At 46.0% G+C, this 19,373-nt stretch overlaps 1 protein-coding gene across 2 annotated transcripts in view; it reads right to left on the reverse strand.

Annotated features, from left to right (window-relative positions):
• The window catches only part of CCDC146 (coiled-coil domain containing 146), a 38,356-nt gene that overhangs the window by 12,676 nt on the left and 6,307 nt on the right, over positions 1–19,373 (reverse strand). For both annotated transcript variants that reach the window (XM_078876404.1, XM_078876403.1), the window contains exons 2-8: positions 11,166–11,484; positions 10,615–10,697; positions 4,998–5,207; positions 4,022–4,079; positions 2,443–2,619; positions 1,660–1,733; positions 703–930 (exon numbers count right to left, since the gene is read on the reverse strand). In XM_078876404.1, coding sequence (XP_078732530.1) covers positions 703–930; positions 1,660–1,733; positions 2,443–2,619; positions 4,022–4,079; positions 4,998–5,207; positions 10,615–10,697; positions 11,166–11,477 — 1,142 coding nt within the window. In that variant the 5' untranslated portion in view covers positions 11,478–11,484. The remainder of the gene's footprint in view (positions 1–702; positions 931–1,659; positions 1,734–2,442; positions 2,620–4,021; positions 4,080–4,997; positions 5,208–10,614; positions 10,698–11,165; positions 11,485–19,373) is intronic.

Genomic DNA, 19,373 nt, shown 5'->3' on the forward strand with positions numbered 1-19,373 from the left:
ATGGGTCATAGCAAGGTCTCTGTGGAGCGGTAGCATGGTGGCTGGCGAAGTGCGCTATTGAACCCCGCGGCATGCGTTCGACTCCCGTCCACGGCTAACATCAGTGGCGAGTGACATCTAAATGATCCTTGGCCTCCCATGGTGCCATTCAGTTTTAAATTGGTACCTTGTGCAGTGTGAAGATAAGGGTGGACAGTTGTGGAATGCGTCACAACACCCGCTCATGCGTTCTTACGATCTTAATACGCACTTTTTATTGAAATGTATATTTCATATTAATATTAGCACATGTACGATTGTGTGTATATGTTAGGAATGCGGTGACCTAGGTTTTATTCCCAGTCATGACTAACATCATTGGCAAATAACTGAATGGGTCCTGGGCCTCCCCTAGGTCAAATTAGTTTTCAACTAGTGTCTGCTGCTCGTCATGTGACGGCTTCATCCTCTGTGCCAGCCTTCATTGGTGCTCGTGAACAGTCGACGTAGACCACGTGGGGGATTTGTATTAGACGTTTCGGCAGCCTTTGACAAAAACTCATATTGCAACTTTTGAGTTGAAATGTGAATTTACATGGGAATCGGAACCTGAATCTTGATTTATTCCTGGAGAAATCCGATAAAGCTATGAGGCTTTTTTTTGCAGATGTCCAGGAAAAATCCTTTATCTTGGTGCCGTGAACAGGGGTTGTGGCGTCGTACCGGTCGCCCTGGCGCTGGGCCTCCCGCTCTCCAGCGAAGGCGAGGTCTCGTGCCAGCCTCTGCAGCTCGTGCCGCTGCGCGTCCAGCTGCGTACGCCGAGCGTCCAGCTCTTCTGCCACCGCTACCGCCTCGTGCCGTGCCTCCTCCGCCCGCACCGCTGCCCCCGCCAGTGCGGCCTGGGCATCCCGGCTCTGCGCCTCCAGCACCGCCCGCCGCTCCTCCTGCTCCCTGCAGCACAGGAGTGACGCATCGTGCACACTTTCAACAGATCTATTGATTATATTCGAGAGGGATTTTGGTCATTGTAAAGCTGCCCTACCCCTATCAGAATGGCTTTTCCCATGAATTTAATGCATAAAATTACGGATGTGTTTCAGACAGTCATTCCAACTACTCCTAACCTAAAAATATACACCTATATCACTAGTCACAATCCAAATATAATAATAAATAACATAAGTATAAAAATAATAGAATTATAAAATGTAGCAAAATATTATTAACCTTTTCAGGGAACTCACTAAAAGATCTGCATGTTGGAATGACAGGCGAGGTGACGTGGAGGCGTCACCGCTGCACTCTAGGAACACCGTGACGCCGTCCCGGGTGATTCTTGTTTGATGATCTCGTGGCGCATGCCGTAGTGAAATTTCGTGAATGTGGAAATTCGATTTCATTAATCGAAAAGTGTCAATAATTTGTCAATTGCATAAATGCGACATTTCGTAAATAGAACGTTTGTAAATCGAGGGACACCTGTGTACAAATCAGAACAGGAATTGAGTAATACATTTCCACAAATGGCTCAAGGCCTGCCAACGGAGGTTGAGTATTGCACCACCCCAGAAATACACATTTTGACTTCTGCTCCCGATCGCTAATTCTGACTGACACTGATGTATTTGACAAGGAGCTTGTGTTGCCATTACTGTTTGAAAAGTTGAATGAATCACGCACTGTTTTTTGTGCTCCACCGCCTTGATCTCCTTCATAATCTCTCCGGGAACCATGTGGATCTGGACCAGTTCATTCTGCAAGAGATGATGCGAGGAAGACGACAATGTACGAGTGGAAGTGCACATATTCAAACTCGGAGAACGTGCCCAGTGACTGAGTCAGTGACTGAGTCATTGCAGCTGTTCACAGTTTTACAACATAAACGCCTCTCCTCCCGACTCAACCGACTCCCCTCCATCTTTTCGATTTAAAGCTTTCGTGACTGCAGGGATTCATCTTCTTGGTTCTTTCGGTAAAGTCACGTAGAAGGGAAGTAATAAAATAATAAAAATAAAACATAATAAAATCAAATAAAAATCAAATAACTACCTATTTGATTTTATTATGTTTTATTTTTATTATTTTATTACTTCCCTTCTACGTGACTTTACCGAAAGAACCAAGAAGATCCCCTCCATCTTGTTCCACTCCCCTCCATGTACTCTCCCATCTCTCCCCTCTCATCTCACTCTACTCAACAACAATCTCCCATCTCTCCCCTCTCATCTCACTCTACTCCCCAACACTTTACTATCTCTCCCCTGTCATCTCACTCCACACACTTTCCAATCTCTCCCCTCTCATCTCACCATACATCCCTCCATGAACTCCCCTACCTCTCCCCTCTCATATCACTCTACTCCCCTGCACACTCCCCTACCTCTCCCTTCTCATCTCACCCTACTCCCCTCCACGCACTCTCCTCAATTTCCCTGTGCAAGTGCACACCATTGCAAGCGTTACCTTAAGATTTTCCCGCAGAATCTTCTGCTGGTTCAGGCTCTTCTGCTCCCGAATCATTTGCCCTTTCCTGCTTTCCAGCTCCTCCTGCAGACTCTGCACCTCTGCCTTGCGCTGGGACACCTCCCTGCGTAGATCTTCGCAGCCCTCCATGACCAGCTTGGCCTTTCTCTCCAGATCCTATGGGGGGGGAGGGGGTGTTGTTAATTAATGATGAGAAAAAGTCAAAGTGTATACGTACGCCCTTTCGTCAATCCACTACTCAATGAAGGACTCGCCACTGGGATTGCCACTTTTTCCAAACATGGACATATGTTTCAGAGAGCACTAGGTCTATAGCAATCCCCCGCTATAAGTTAAACACATTATGTATTGTTTCGCACGTACATTTCTGTTGAATTAGGGAACATACTTCCTTATAAGTTGAATTTTTCGCATCTGTTCTATAATTTTTTTACTAGGAACGCGCACAGTGAAACCTATTTTGCTGTGGAATGCTCTACTGTAAAGCACACAGCGCATACCACATCGAGAAGAGTCCTCCATGTGCTACATGACAATTTGGTGGAGTCAGACAATGTGATGTAATTGCTAGTGACGAGTTGTCACATAAGGATCTGATGGAGCTGGAACAACGAGCTGAGGGAGAGGCCGATGAAACGATACCTCCACCACAATCATCACCACCACCACCACGATGAATATGAACTGGCATTCACTACTACAAGGAGCTGTACCAAGAGAAGAAAAACAATTGTGTCCAGCTGTCTTTGGACAGATTTTTTTTTACGTTCTGCAATTAAGCCAGAAGGTCCAAAGAAGAGGCCAGAGGAGAGCCAGCTTCCTCTGGTGCACTCTGCTGTAGCTCCAGCTTCATCGTCAGATGAAGGGGCACGTGATACTGCCACTTTATTTGTCTGTGTAACTCCACCACGACTCACCCCAAGAGGTATCGATCAGCAAGCTCTTTAATAATCTCAGGTAAGTTGTATCCAATTATTTGTATTTAATAAAGTTAGAATGCATGTTAACTTATGACATGCATAATAATTTTTGTACACTTCATGATATTCAGTCACGTTTTTGTCATGAAAAGTCGGCTAGTAATGCAACCCCTTTGGGAAATTAAGGTTTGTTTTAAGTAATTTTTAGTTATGTAGCATTTCCCAGGAATGCATTCCCTTACGTAAAACGGGGGATTCCTGTATTATCAAAACTTGTGCAGATAACTGGGATACAATTTGAACACAATACCAGTCCCAGGTCACGGTAGAAATCAATTTCTGCCGTCTTTCTCCACCTTACTCTGCACGGCTCGTGGGGCTTGAATGGCCATGCTTCACCACACTGGTCTGTGTAGATTGGTTTGGGAGCATACAAATGCAGTACGATGGATGTTGCTGCATTACTCGATGATGCTCACGACATAGCCCTGCAGCAACTGCAACACTTGTTATACACGGTGGTGATTCACTTGAAAGAGTTGGGAAATGCTTGCCCATCATCAGTTAAGGCAATGATATATGAAGTGCAATGACCCTCCTCCAGAGCTGATACAGATTCGAACCTGTGTCACGCTTACCCCTGGCTTTGGCATGCGTTCATATTCCTTTTGAAGCAAATTCTTCTCATCTTGTAAACTGAGATATAAAACAAAACAGCACATCTCGTGAGAAATGCATTTAACATCTCCGTGTGTGTGTGTATGTATGTGTGTGTATGTATGTGTGTGTATGTATGTGTGTGGGGCTAGTTGGAGGCAGTTGCCCTTAGACAACAGAGGAGTGCAGAGGAGCGATGCTCACAACAACGAGCGCAGTGCCGGGTGCCTAAAATGCACAGTAGGGAGCACAGGTGGTGCATCTGCCAGTTAGCGCAGTCAGTCAACCCACGACCCTGGGTCTGTCCCGTGATCTCCTGCCAGCGAGCCTTCAACACTTCGCGTGGCCTCAAAGTGCACCTAGCCTGGCACAAGTGCCGTGTTGACATCATCACCACTTAGTGGCCAATGGCGGCTGTTATTATTGTGGCTGGTGTAATAAATACCCATGAAGCCAACAGAAGAGACCACCTGACTAGCTTGACGAATGGTATGAACAAGTGCCGTGAGCAAGCACTTATTCAGGCCAGCATGGCACACAGGGTTATCACCTGTCTGGGTTTGACCCGAACAGTGTTTAAATTGGATCTGTGTTTGTGTGGCAGAAATTTATTTGTACTGAGATTTAGTGGAACTGTGTTGAACTTTTTCATAAAACAGATCCAGAATGACTGAGAAAGCTGTCCAGGCTTGGATTATGGAAAAGGTGGCAACTGCCTTTGTCTCCCCTCTTTCAATATTCACACATCATCTGATTAAGATTCTCAAATCTGGGACAAGCAACATTAGGTGAAAACCGAAATTTTTGATTATTTCTTCTGCAGTTATTAGTGACTGGGCTGAAACTTTCAATTAATTCATTTTGACAATCTGAGGAAGATGGAGTGGCCACCTTGATTCAAACCCAGGATCTGTAGTGTCTTGGCTGATAGTGCAGCTGTGTGTGGGTCTCTGAGACCTCTGGATCTTGTAGTGCAGCTGAGTGTGGGTCTCCTCGCTCTGAGACAGGGCATTGTGGTGACGCAGCAGCTGGGAGCGGAGCCGCCCCACGTCCGTGCTCTGCCCGTCGGGGAAGGCGTCGGCACTCTCCAGCTGCCCCCTCTGGCCCTGCAGCTCCTCTGTGTAGCGCTTCGTCTCCCGGAGCAGCGCCTCCTCCGAGTCGCGGGTCCTGTGCCACGCGATTGCACGATAATATTTTTTTTATTCCGCTTGTTTACCCAGCAAAGCCTAGCTGAGTCTCCAATTGTATGTTTGGTTTACGACATTGCCAGACAGCGAATCAGGAATTCATTAGCGGCGATCGATACGAAATCAAGACGCCAAGTTTACAAAAACTCTTTGTAACTCTCAACCACTGACAACAAACTTCCGCATTCTCCGGTCATTGCTCAATGGGGAACAAAACGATGGTGTTGTACAGCTGAAATCTGGGAATGCTGCAGGTCTTCATGGGATTCATCCAGAATTCATCAAGAAATTAGACGATGAGTGAGAATTTTTTTTGGCACTTTCCTCACCAACATCCACTCCTCAGACATGGTACCACAGGAGTGGAAAGCAGCTACGATTACAGACTTTCTTAAACCCAGCAAGGATGCATCGGATGCTAAAAACTAATGCACAATTTCCCTCCTCAGTGTCGGCTATAGCAAATGGAGTGACTCCTGTTTCAAGGCCGAAGCCTACGTTTGAGGATATAGTTCCCGAGGAATAAGTCGGGTTCAGAACCGGGCGACATTGCTGCAATCAAGCATTTGCTTTAACGAGCTGCATTCAGGCAGGCTTCGAAAGTCAGCTCAAAACAGCAACAGCCTTGATTGACCTCTTCACGGCACACGATACCACATGGCAGAAGGGTCTCCTGCTCAAGCTTGTGACAGCTTTACATCGCCGTCCACCAATCGGACTCATCACAGAAATAATGACCGACCTATGCTTCACCCTTGGTGAAGTTTCCAGCAAGCAATCCACGAGGTTTGAACAACAAACTTCCACGGGCATCTATTCTTGCCCCAGCGCTGTTCAATCTCGAGACCGGCAGCATTTTGGTGACATTCTCCAGCAGGCTCAAGAACGCGGATGACATCGCGTTGGTAACCCAAGCCCGGACAATAGAGGACACTGGAAAAGTACTGGGTAAAGATGTAAAGCCCCTAGAAGCAAATTTCAAGAATTGGCGCTTCAAGCCAAATGTCTCCAAGCGCGATGTCTCCGTTTTCTACCTGGACAAATGCCAAGCCACGAAAATTGTCAACTACTGTGGAACAACACCCCTAACACATGACCACCACCCCCCAGTATCTAGGAGTGACTCTCGACCGGATGCTCACCGACTGCCACCAGCCCAAATGAGCCAACAGGAAAAAAAACACAAGTGAGCATTATTCTGAAACGAGGGGAAGCCACGCCTGCACGTTAAAGATATCGACGCAAGCTCTGTTCCACGCCACAATGGGGTCGTACTGCGCTCCCGTGTGGAGTGCCGGCTCTCATGCAAACCTTGTCGATACCGAAATCAACACCCAAATTCGTATCATCAGCGGCATCCTGAAGTCCACTCCACTCCTGTGGCTTCCCGTGGCAGCAAATATCGCCCCAACCAACATCCGACGTGATGCCGCGACGACCAGGGAGTACCACAAGGTGATGGACAACAACGCTCTGCCGCTTCAACAACACCTACAAGTTAACACGCGGACTTTCGCGACCAATAGTATTCATTATAAAGGATTCTGGTTAGAGCCCGTGAACATAAATGTGTCATTAACCCACGACCACCGGACACAATCCTTATGAATTTGTAATAAAAGACTTGACCACGATCTCTGGCTCAGTGTCCTTTATTCGGTCCGTACTGCGTTCCCACACGGCTGTCTCTCTTATTCTCTCTCTGCTGGTTCCGATGTCACTCCAGTCCACATCAGCAGCCCCGCTGCTGTTCTTGTCGCTCTTGCAGCCCCACAGCAGCTCCGCTGCTGTACTCTCACACAGCTCCCTTGGCTGTTCCTGCTGCAGCTCTGACAGCCTCGTGCTGTCTCGCCTTCTCGTTGCTCCTGCGACTCTTGGCAGCCACCTCGCTGCCCCTCACACACAGCCTTACTGCCTATCTCTGTCTGCAGCTTTACACCTCCCAGTAGCTCCCTACTGTTCCCAGGGTTGGCTCCCGCTTCTGACGGTGCCCCCTCGGCTCGTACGCCCGCGTGGCCCCACACCTTTCCATTCACACCCCGACTGCCTTCTCCTTCCGGTTTAGCCGCTTAAGGACCCCCTACCTTTCACCCACGTCACCTGGCTCCGCCTCCTCGTGACGTCACATCCGGAAGGTCGCTTTCGCCCGCATTACAAATTGACTGTCGGGTGGTGGGTTAATGACGTATTTATATTTACGCAATCTAACCCAAAAACCTATATTTTGACCACCTAAAAGAACCCCCACGCCATCGGCTGAAATGCAAAAAATATTTCTGGTTGCGCGCCTCTGCTCTAGCAGCCGAAAGTAAAAACATTGGCACTCACTGGACAAAATCGTGGGCGGCTATGGATGTGGCAAACAACAAAACCTCACAGAGGATGTGACTGTGGAATAACCGTGCTTCTCACTCAAACAACCACTATGGGCTTCACTACACTCGAACGCAGAGCGGGAGACGCACGTCCACCTTCCACAAACAGACGATCATCACAGAATCGCCAAACTGCAACCGTGGTGAAGTCCAAACCATCAAATGCTTCACCGACGAATGAACCGTCCATGTAACATCCTGGGCGGCGTCGCTGTGATCCAAAAAGCGTCTACTTCTGCCTCCTTCGATTGGTTTAAAAAAATGTAATATTCAACGAGAACGCAGTTCAAAAACATTGCTTTTCTATCCTGCCATTAGAAAAAAGAAGACTGCTAGGATGCGATGTTTACACACCGCGTCAGGTACTCCCTTGAGGCTGAGTCGACCTAGGGGAGGCCTAGGACTGGTTCAAATATGCGTCACTGGTGTTGCCCGTGAGTCGGAATAAAACTCTGGTGGCTGGATTTGTAGTGCAGCGCGCTAACCGCCAGACTCCCGCCCCCCACTGCGGTCACAGCAACACACTCACACCCACACTCATGACACTGCAAGGTCACAATACTGCACTTTCCACTGCCTCCCTCTCACTACTCCACTTTGCAATTCCCTCCAATCATCTCTTTTTCCCACGCTCTTATCACAATAACTTTGCTCAATCCCAGAAACGTTATTCCACACTTACGATTAGCACGGTTGGCTACGTACAGCGTTAAAGAAGTTCAACATACATACGTTACACTCTTATCTATTACAACTTTGATTGTGCTGTCGATTGCTGGCTGCTCGACGTGTTGGGCCTTTGGGCCCATGCTCAGCAACTGTAGATGTTTACAAAAACAAAACACACTGCAGGTCTTGTCATGCAGCTGCGTGCACTGTGGTTCTGTGACACCACTGGCTCGTTTAGTGCAAGCTGTGTGTGACGCTTCAATAGTATTCTTGCAAAAGTGTATATATATTAAGTCTGCCACAGTGTATTTCTCTGTCAATATGAGCGACCTTTATTCTGCAGGAACGCCACGTACAGCCTTTCAGACATTAAACGTTACAAACAGCAGTCGCTTTCAAGCACAGAGTGCGTAGCCCTTTGTCCCTTCTGGCAGTAACATGGCTTTCAATCAGCCAACATAAATATTTACCAATGTAAAAACAAAATTAACAGTGGTTTGTGGGAAATGCTGTATAGGGTTGTTGTCTGGCACTCTACATTTAGGGTCCATTTTCTCAAATAGTTTTATTGTAATGTAGGCCTTAATAGACTGTTGGGGCAAGTGCTGTTAGCGAGCACCTATTAAGGCCGACATGGCACACGAGGGGGTGGGTGGTCAGCACCATACCTGGCCACCTCGTCTCCCCACAATGCTGATGTTGACACACTGCACCAGGTACTCATTTAAGGCTGAGTCAACCGAGGTGAGGCCCAGGACCGGTTCGGTTAATTGCTACTGATGTTAACCACGGCTGGTAATCAAAACCATGTCGCCGGGTTCATAGCGCAGTTCGCTAATCACTACCGCCGCAGCTCCACACATACGTACACAGATACATGTACATTGCATGTGCACAGAAATTAAAAATTAAATAAGGCTGGAGTGGTTAGTGTATTGCATTATCAACGCAGGGACTAAAGTTGTGCAATCACTGGTGACGAGGAAATATTTGTTTTGTTATCGTGGATAATATGAGACACAGTGAGTCTCAAGGCTGTTTCAAGAGATAACTGCATTGGACTTATTTTTCAGAGTACCCAGAGAAAACCAATACAATTTAGGGATAACACTCAAAAGGTTTGACAAATGCATTCACAAACCAACTTGCTGTATTTCCATTGTCTAGACAGCTTACAGTTGGCTGGATTTGGGAATTTAGCAAATCTACACAATTCATCAACCCTTGATTCCACAGTCCTGGTACAGATTGACACACTATCAAATGGCTACACTTGAAAACCCATCACTTTGTGGTCTTATTTACATAATTGTGAAAGGCTGTTGTGATGAAACACTTAGTACCATTACATTTTAGAGTCACTTTACAAATAATTAACAATTGTACTCTGAGTGACCATTTAGATGCAGTTATGCATTTAAATGTAACTGGAGGTGGCCGGGTGGCTCAGAGGTCAGAGCACTGAGCTGGCACCACCGAGCACCTGGGTTCAAATCCATATTTCCACCGCCCGTTATTAACCCAAGTTCTCAATTGCCGTGAGTTGACAGTCCAAGCTCAGTCACCAAAGACTGCACCACAAAAAACTGTTAAACATGTCTCTGCACACAATTAGGATACATTCTAGGTTTGACTGTGACGCGATAAACAATAGACTTGGTGTAGCAGCGTGGGTGGGGGGGGGTGTGCTGCCTCCTTCTGTGTGGACCAGACAGCATTTGGAGAGATCCGTGATATCCACTTCCGTGGGCTGTCCTGCAACACGAAGGGTCGCACTGCTCTGCGGGAGTTCCATTAGGGATCTTAGTCGTATGACGTGATGTTGAGATTATATTGGGAAAAATAAATACGTTTTAATGTAGCTATGCATGGAAATACATACTATTGATGTGCCTCCCAATTTCAGATTAATCCAAAAAAATCTTCCAATCAGGACTTTCAGAGGATCGGAATTTGTTTGGTTTCAATTATTCCGCATGGGAAGTCACACCACTAATATGATGTCACTTGTTATTTTTCCAAGAAAAATTGTGTCATGTGGTACCTAATGACTTCACTCTTGTGAGCTGAATTCGCACAAACATACAACACAATCTAAACGATTTGAAAATCTGAAAAGGATCCAAAAGTTAATTTTCAAAAATCGACAGCTGAAATCTTTCAAATATGAACCTCATCTCGACTACATTCTATGAAAGTATACAGATGTGAGAGGGCAGAAGGCTGCTTGTACACTCTTCCCTGATGTATGTTCTCATTCTCTGCGGAGATTGAAGTTTGTACCAGCTCAAGTGGATACAGGTCAGTCTTAGTGAAACCCGGTAACCAATGAACTTGACTCACAGTTTGAAAGATTCCTGCAAGCGGCTGTACAGCTCCTTGAGCTGGGCAACGCGTGCACCCGTGATCTGGCCTGCGTGAAACAGCTGACACACAAGTAGGACCAATACGGGATTAGGGTGTTCAACTGTGTATGTGATACTTTTGTTAACGTTTTACTTTAGTTTTTTTTATACAAGCACAATTAGCTCTGACAATGGTCGTGATGACGATTCAACATTCCATGACAGGGAGGCAACCTCTCAGAAAAAGAATACTTGGTGTTGTATCTGTGCCTCTGAGAAGTGGCATGCATTTCATCTACCCTGGAAGGATGACAAAACTGCGTTTATCACTGAAACATATTTAAACTTGCAATGTTCTAATTGTGAGACGTGAGCCCTGTTAACACATCTTTAAGTTTGTGTTGTACAGCCTGCGACACAGCCAATATTTGTATTTGCAAGATTATAATGACGCGTTTTTTTCTTCCTTTTGTCTTCCTTCCGATTAGCATGGTTATAAGGTGCAAAAGAAGTCCAACATACATACATTTAACATTAGCTGACATTTACCTGATCGAGGCAGTGGAAGGCTGGGCTGGCAGACACTTCCACAAAGCCCTGATGGAGGGAAGAGATGGGAGGTGGGCAAGGGAGGAAGGGTCCCCGAATTTCAACCGGTGCCAATGCATCCTCATAGTCCCCTTCATCTCCCTCCCATGCACCTTCCTCTCCCTCCTCCTCCTCCTCCTTCCCACTCCCCACCTCCACCCTCTCCTCATCTCTCTCTGATTTTTCCAGCTGCTCCGCATCTTCTGTTTCCTCCTCCTCTTCCTCCTCTTCTTCGTTCCACTCTCCATCATCTTCATGGTCACTGCTGCTCATCCTGAAGCTGTGTAAATACAAAACACAGGGAACACACATCCATGATACTATTGTAATGAGCGACTTCCACGACACGTCGTGTAGAGGGTACTTCTTCTTTTATTACTCACACTGGGCACAACACAGGCCAACCTTATTCTTCTCACTCTGAGTACAACACTTAGATATTAACGTCTCTACTGGCTACGCACAGCCGATCACTCGGCGTGGTCCCACCGCCCTCACTCAGCCACGCCGCTGGCTGACGGCGTGACGATGATTACGATGGAAACCCCGCAGATCTTCCACGTGGCCAGACGACGGAGAGAGATGTCAGGACCCAAGAATCCACACACGAACCCCGGGTCCGCTCCCCCTTATATCCCCCCAGGCGTGGCTAGGCCCCGTCTGCGGCCACGCCCTCTCGTGGAACCTTCCAGCAGGTTCCCTGAGTATCTCGGCTCACTCCACCTGCTACCTTTGCCCCAGATACCTCTCCCTCTCCGATTGGGTGTTTACTTGACCGTGCCCGTACCCGTGCTTCCCTTTCCCAGCCAGCAGGTGTCATCATGTCATTACACTAGGGATGAAATGTGCGTTATCTGATAGAAAGCAATGTGACGTGGATTAAATTCTTATTTCTCTATTTTCCCCCTTGAAGTGTAAAGCACTTGGTTCATCAATCTCCCAAGGAGTTCTCTGTGTAAGTGATTCTGTATTTGTGGAATCATGTAGAAATCACTGAGAGCCAGGTCTATTTGGTATAGATTGCTTTTATATTCCACGTAATTTATTATTTAATTGGTCTGAATTTTTCAGATTTATGTATGTCTCTTTGCCAACACATGAATAAGAGTTTGCAATGAACGAGGTGCTGAAATGTGAAAATTGGTAATCCTTAAAAGAGGGGTACTTTAAACTTAACATTAACCCTTTGTCGGAGCATCCACTCACTCTGTCACAGGTGTGCGAGGTGACGGACTTCTTCATTACCCCTCATATCCAGGAGTTCAAGCGCCATGAATGGAGAATATGCACCGAGAGCCCTCCATCTCAATTAGCAGAATACACGCAGCCTGGCATACAAACAAATTACCGGGAATGCTCCCAATCTTGCCAGATCTCAGAAGCTAAGCAGGCCTGAGCCAGAATGGTGCTTGTACGGGCGACCACCAAGTACAAAACAGGTGCTCTAGGTTTCTGCGAGGCTCCCTTGTCAGCAGATGGCATCCCACACTGACCAGGGTGGAGAAATATGTTCCAATAACTCCCATGACTCACATGGCATGAAGAGGTTCGAGATTTGAAGCTTTCGTGACTGCAAGGATTCTTACTCTTAGTTCTTTCGGTAAAGTCACGTAGGTAATTTTTTTTTACCTACGTGACTTTACCGAAAGAACTAAGAACATGAAGAGGTTTTCAACGAGCAGTGGATTGACAAAGAGCTGTACACGTGCATGCACCCACCTGCTGAACTACAACATGACCAGGTGGCGGCAGTACAGAAAGTAGGCCGGGAGTCTCTTTCCCGATTGTTTACGGTTGACTCTTGGGACACCGGTTTACTACTCCCTGGTGCAAACTAACGCACGCAGTGAGAAACAGTGCAGGCGGTCCAGGTGGGAACCTTGCAAAAAGGGTCTTGAAACTCGACATTAAATGCAAACTTTCCTCCCATGTCCCGTCCGGGTTGGCTGTAGAAGGGAGCGTCACTGCTGGCCGTGTGTAAGAACCATGACAGGCACATGGGACAACTGAGCAAGAGTGCATGAGGACAGTTCTGTTTGGTTCAACGATAACAACCGTTGCCAAAACAATCACAAACTCGTGTCAAATTAAACAACTCAAGAGATGTAACAGATGTTCTGATGTCGATTCAGTTAACTCTAGAACAGTTAAACATGGTACAGTAAATTGGTCTATTAATTTAGCACTATATTCTTGTCTGTGGCTGCCTTGTTTTTGCTTTACATAACTATGGCTGCTAGTCAGTAATGTGACATTATTTGCGAGAAGTCTCTTAACTCGCTTTTGTTATCAACAGCGTACATCACGGACTTGAATTACAACTTACAGCCCTTTTACCCACATTACAATAGACTGGATGACGGTAGAGATTTTCCCTTTGATGTTATGCCTGTTAATTTTATCCTACAGTTAACAACAAAAAACCCATTAAAAATCATGTTATAAACTTGAAAACAACGGGAGGACAGACTGTTTGACGCACTGCGTACACAGACGCTGGGTTTTTCCACCCGAGTAACGACAATACTAATTACATTGCAATGCTCGGAAACCGGCAAAAAGAGGTAAAAGAGGTAAAAGAGGTGGGGGCCTTCAGGCGTCTCTGAGAACGAGAAGTGTTGATTGAATGCTGCAAATGTGCAGCGGGATGCAGCCGAGTGTTAGGATTGCTGCTATGTGATGATGTATGGTGCTGCTACGAACAAACAAAACACCTGGGTAAGTCAGATGAAGGCCGGTACGGCACAAGGGGGGATGGGTGGCCAGCACCACCCCTGGCCGCCTTTGTCTCCCCAGGTACTCATTTGAGGCTTAGTCGACCCAACCTAAGGGAGGCCCATGGGTGGTTCAGACAATCGTCACTGGTCTTGCACTGCCGCTCCCGTCCGTATGTTACATACACATGCCGAATTCTCTACACAGAAAGCAAATAGTGAGTCTGGGGAGAAGTATTGATTGAGGCCTTAAGGTTTATTACTTGTAAACATTGAGGTAGACAGTTCAAAAATCCACTTTATGGGGCTGGCGTTTGCTTCCTGTTCTTAACTGCACCGTTTAAAGACGCAATGGAGTGCCATCGTATGACTGCTTAAACATCAATAGCCACAGTCCTGTCACAGTTTCCCACAACTTTCCACTTATAATACTGACACATTCGCAGGACACGATTGCGTCAGTATTATACCAAGGCACAAGGCCCAGTCATTTTGTCAATCCACTGGCGCACGAGGGCCAGTTGGCTCTGCCTCGCCACGCTGCTCCGTGTGGGTTGAAGGTGGGGGATCACAGCCGTGGGATAATTGAAATACCTCATGTGAACGATTGTGAAATATCGTGCTCTTTTTCTACGTGAATTATGACTCATGAACCTCTCTGCCCCACGCGGATGCCCAGAATAAACATCTCATTTGCCACTCAAACACCATATATTTCCTGGCTTTGACATTCCTCAAAGACACCATTCACCACATCACAACATTAACAGGCCGATGCGTACATTTCTTTCATGAATGTAAAATGGACAGCCACAGTCGTGTGATTGTGGCCATGCAACTGTGGGCCGCAGAGTAAACCACCGTAGCCTGCGCTCCTTCAAAGGAGGACGAAGAGCAATAGTACCCAAACTCTCTCCTGAAACCCTCTCATCACTGGCAGACTGTGGCATTTAACTCCTGAACATGAAGATTTGTGTTACAGTCCAACAATGGATTTTGCTGCACAGCCCCATGATGACCACCAAGTAGCAATGCCCCGCAGTCGCCTATTGACGACCCTGGCGTGCATGGTGGTCACTCGTCACGTGCACTATCTCCAGGCGCGACATTCTGCTCAGATTCCATTCTCTGTCATGGTTGTGTTACACAAGAGCAACGTTTCTTCGTCGGCTGGGTATTACTCTACGCAAGCATACCTCACTGGTGGAGGCATGCATTGCACACGAGTTAATGTTTCAACAGTTAAAGCAAACAACAAAGTTAAGCAGTGAAAGAGGCTCTCTACTCAAATAGGCAAATGAAACAGTGCTCATCTCTGTCAGCAACTCTGAGCTAGTGGCGAAAATTCCACATTACCACAACGGGGACCAGCCTCTACATCTAGATCGGTTCACCATCTGTTCATCTGTGAAGAGAATATCCGGGCAGGTGACTCAGTGAACAGTTTAGAAACCGTGCAGTCGCAAGTTCACGTCCCGGTTGGGGATTGACTCGGCCCATCACCCCTCCGTGGTCGATAAAAAATAGCACCACTTTGTGGGGAAGTCAATAGTGGTTGTCCGAAAGAAAAACCCATCCCCACCATACGAATATGGGATGATTGACTTCCAGTGTCTTTTTGAACAGTCCATTAACACCTGTCGATAAAGGTACAACACCCTGTACCACAAGCCTGGCGGGGAGCCTGCCTCTGGCAACACAACCAGTGTTGAATTAACACAAAGTGTTCTTAGGTTTTTTCGGTAAAGTCACGTAGAAAGTAAAATAAAATAAAAACAAAAATCACGACGTTTCGGAGGCAACACAAGTCTCCGTCATCAGGTGGGACCGTCTTGACGGAGACTTGTGTTGCCTCCGAAACGTCGTGATTTTTGTTTTTATTTTATTTTACTTTCTACGTGACTTTACCGAAAAAACCTAAGAAGATGATTCCTTGCAGTCACGAAAGCTTCAAATCTAGAATTAACACAAAGTGGTTCTGATTGCATCTACCGGCTGGGTCGAAATCCATCTGAATTTTAACTCGCAACTTTTCCTTTGTGAGCAATGCACGTGTCTCTCAATTAATGTATTGCCAGTCTTAGGCATGGAGCGTATAAAGGTAATGTACATGGCAATACAATACGATGTCGATTTACCGTATACAGCGTCTTTATGTGACTATCTCAAGATGCGGTACAGACCCAGTAGACATTTCGTATAGATTTTGTCGAAAGAGGCTGTGGAAAAATGAAAGGTCTTGAGCCTGGACTTGAACAGGGACAGGAAGTGAACAGTACAGATGGCTTGGAGAAGGGAATTAGAGACCTGAGGAGCAGCAGAGGAGAAAGAGCGACCTCACACTGAGCGAAGGTTAACCAGGTACTTCGACAGAAAGCCTGGGTTGCCAGAGCAGAGTGCGTGGAGCAGAGTCGAGATGGGAGTGGAGAGACAGGAGAGTGCGTGGAGCAGAGTCGAGATGGGAGTGGAGAGACAGGAGAGTGCGTGGTGGGGAGTGGAGATGGGAGTGGAGAGGCAGCAGAGTGCGTGGAGGGGAGTAACGTGAGATGAGAATGGAGGCGAGAGAGAGTGTAGAGGGGAGTGGAGGCGAGAGAGAGTGTAGAGGGGAGCAGAGGTGTGGACTCGAGTCATGTGACTTGGACTCGAGTCAGACTCGAGTCATGAATTTGATGACTTGCGACTCGACTTGGACTTGCATAACAATGACTTTGTCCCACCTATGAGATGTGGACTCGAGTCATGTGACTTGGACTCGAGTCAGACTCGAGTCATGAATTTGATGACTTGCGACTCGACTTGGACTTGCATAACAATGACTTTGTCCCACCTCTGGAGGGGAGTAACGTGAGATGAGAGTGTAGAGGGGAGTGGAGGCAAGAGAGAGTGTAGAGGGGAGTGGAGGCGAGAGAGAGTGTAGAGGGGAGTGGAGGCGAGAGATACAAAATGTAAGAGTTGGAGCCTGCACTTTACACCATGGGGAATGATGATAATTAAATATATATTTGTTCTTGATGATGTTTTCAAATAGGCATATGAATAGTCACTAATATCTATTAGTAGATTTTGAGTACAAAAAAACCCTTACGTAATGAAATAGATATAAATACATTAATTACTTCGTGTTAAAAGCAAAATTATATAATGTTGCTGGCAAATTATTTGTATCGCATTACGGGTAACCATTGCTGTGGTCCATTATCTGCACAGTGACGCATTGAATCGTGTGTGTTAGAATCGAGTATTTACTAATTATTAAACATTATATGCAAATGTTACATTTGGGCTACCGTAGCAAAAATGTAACTTAAAAGGTTTTGTTTACCAAATAAATGCAAGTAAGACGTAAAAATTATACAAAAAATAATTTATTCTAGAACTGAATCGCAAGTCCAAATCGCAGCAAGTTCATTGTACAACTTGGGGAGTGAAACAATGCAGCCCAGTGACATCAACCTTTGGCTTTATTATGAAGAAGGTTCATAAGCAATAATAATGTGCATACCGGAATATCCATTCAAAGTGTCAAACTCCAATTTGAAAGAACAGGATGTATTTTTCTGGGACAGGAAATCCTGCAATTGTCTCAGCATGGCACAATGACAGATACAGCTTGATAGATGCTGACAGCAATACAGGGACGTTGTTTTCAAGATTCTGCAACTTGTAATAATATACAGAGCGAAATAGTGCATTACCCGGTTACCTCTGTGACTACCGACTCAAACGGGCATGAAGCAGTTCTCGTTGCAACACGCGGTGTCCCAGTGAGTGGTGGAAATCACATATTCCTAAGTTAATCCATAGGATGACAACTTTACAGTATTTGGCTGCTATAAATTTCCACATGATAAGCCACTTTGTTCAGCTATCATATGTGACTAGGCCGCTGCTGAAAAATAGATAAATCGCTCGGTGGGCCTTACCTGGTCAAATAAAAAATTGTTGATAGTTTTAGTTTTTAAATGTAAACTTTCAATAAAGTTGTAGACATGTTATCAATCCTGGTGAGTCGATCACACAGTGGCGTCGCGTGATTTGCACGGGCGCTGGTGTAAGTAATGAAATGGGAACTCCTCTGTCCAATTCCCCTCCTCATCATAGCCCAGCGCTTGGATCCCTCTGGCCCATGGGTCCCTGTGTCGTGGCACTGCCTGGATGTTTAATAGCCATTTCACTGCACTACCTCACCAGGATTCGAACTTTCAACTTCCTGACTTAAGAGTTATTTACTCTGGTCACAATGCCACCTGACTGGAGTATAATCCAGTACAATACAGCAGGTATAACAACAACCTTGATAATGCCAATTTTGTGGATATAAATTACACATCATATGGAATCTGCCGGGTCCTCGCCTGGTATGCAGGACATTGTTTTGATCCCGACCCTGACGACTACATATTTGGAGTTTGCATGTTCTCCTCGTGGTCGCATGGATTTTTCTCCGGGTCCTCTGCTTTTCTTTGCACATTTATAAACATTCGTTTAGAGTATTTGGCTTGCTATACATCTAGATATGACAAGCCACTTCGTTGAGCTATCATTTGTGGCCAGGTTGCTTCTGAAAAAGAGCTAAATAGCTCAGTGGACCTTATATGGTAAAATACATTTTTTAGTTTAGTCTCGGAAATAGCTGCACAACATGAAATTGGCTGCATAATAGGCATACAGGTATCCCTTCCTTTAGGGACGTTAGATTTACGAATTTTCGTGTGACTGCAATTGACAAATTATGGACACTTTTTGATTAACGTCACTGAATTTCTGCATTAACGACCTTTCACCCGTTATGCGCCATGAGATCATCAAACAAGAATCGCCCAGGAGGCTGCGTCGTCATCCACCCACGACAGCGTCACGGTATCCCTAGAGTGCAGCGGTGACGTCTCCACGTCACCTCGCCTGTCATTCCAACATTCAGATCTTTGGTGAGTTCCCTGAAATGGTTAATTATTTTGGTTTTATATTAATTATTCAATTGTTGTACTATTCATGATTGGAGTAGTTGGAATAACTGTCCAAAACACATCCCGAATATTTTGTTTAAAATTAATGGGAAAAGCCGTTCCAAAATTATGAAATTTCGTGTTACGCATGTTTCTTAAAGAATGCCTCCCTTTCGTAAATCGAGGGATACATGTACAAGCAAAACAAATACAAAAAATCACTCATACAACAATCCCTCAGCAATCAGGGGGATTACCTTTTTGAAATCCGCCAAGGTTGACACAACCGCAGTTGCCAATATGAATGGATACAAAAAACTCCATACCGTGGTTAGCAAATTGGTATGCTGCAGGAAAACCATGGAAACATGAATACCATGGGTGCGGAAAACGCGGTTGGTGAGGGATTGTTGTATATCCATTCAGACTGCCGGGTAAAGTGTTGCTAACGAGCACCTATTAAGGCTGAAATGGTGCATAAGGGGTAGCATGACCTGCACCGCTTACAG

Source organism: Lampetra fluviatilis, chromosome 44 (genome assembly GCF_964198595.1).
Source record: "Lampetra fluviatilis chromosome 44, kcLamFluv1.1, whole genome shotgun sequence".
NCBI classification, from domain to species: Eukaryota; Metazoa; Chordata; class Hyperoartia; order Petromyzontiformes; family Petromyzontidae; genus Lampetra; species Lampetra fluviatilis.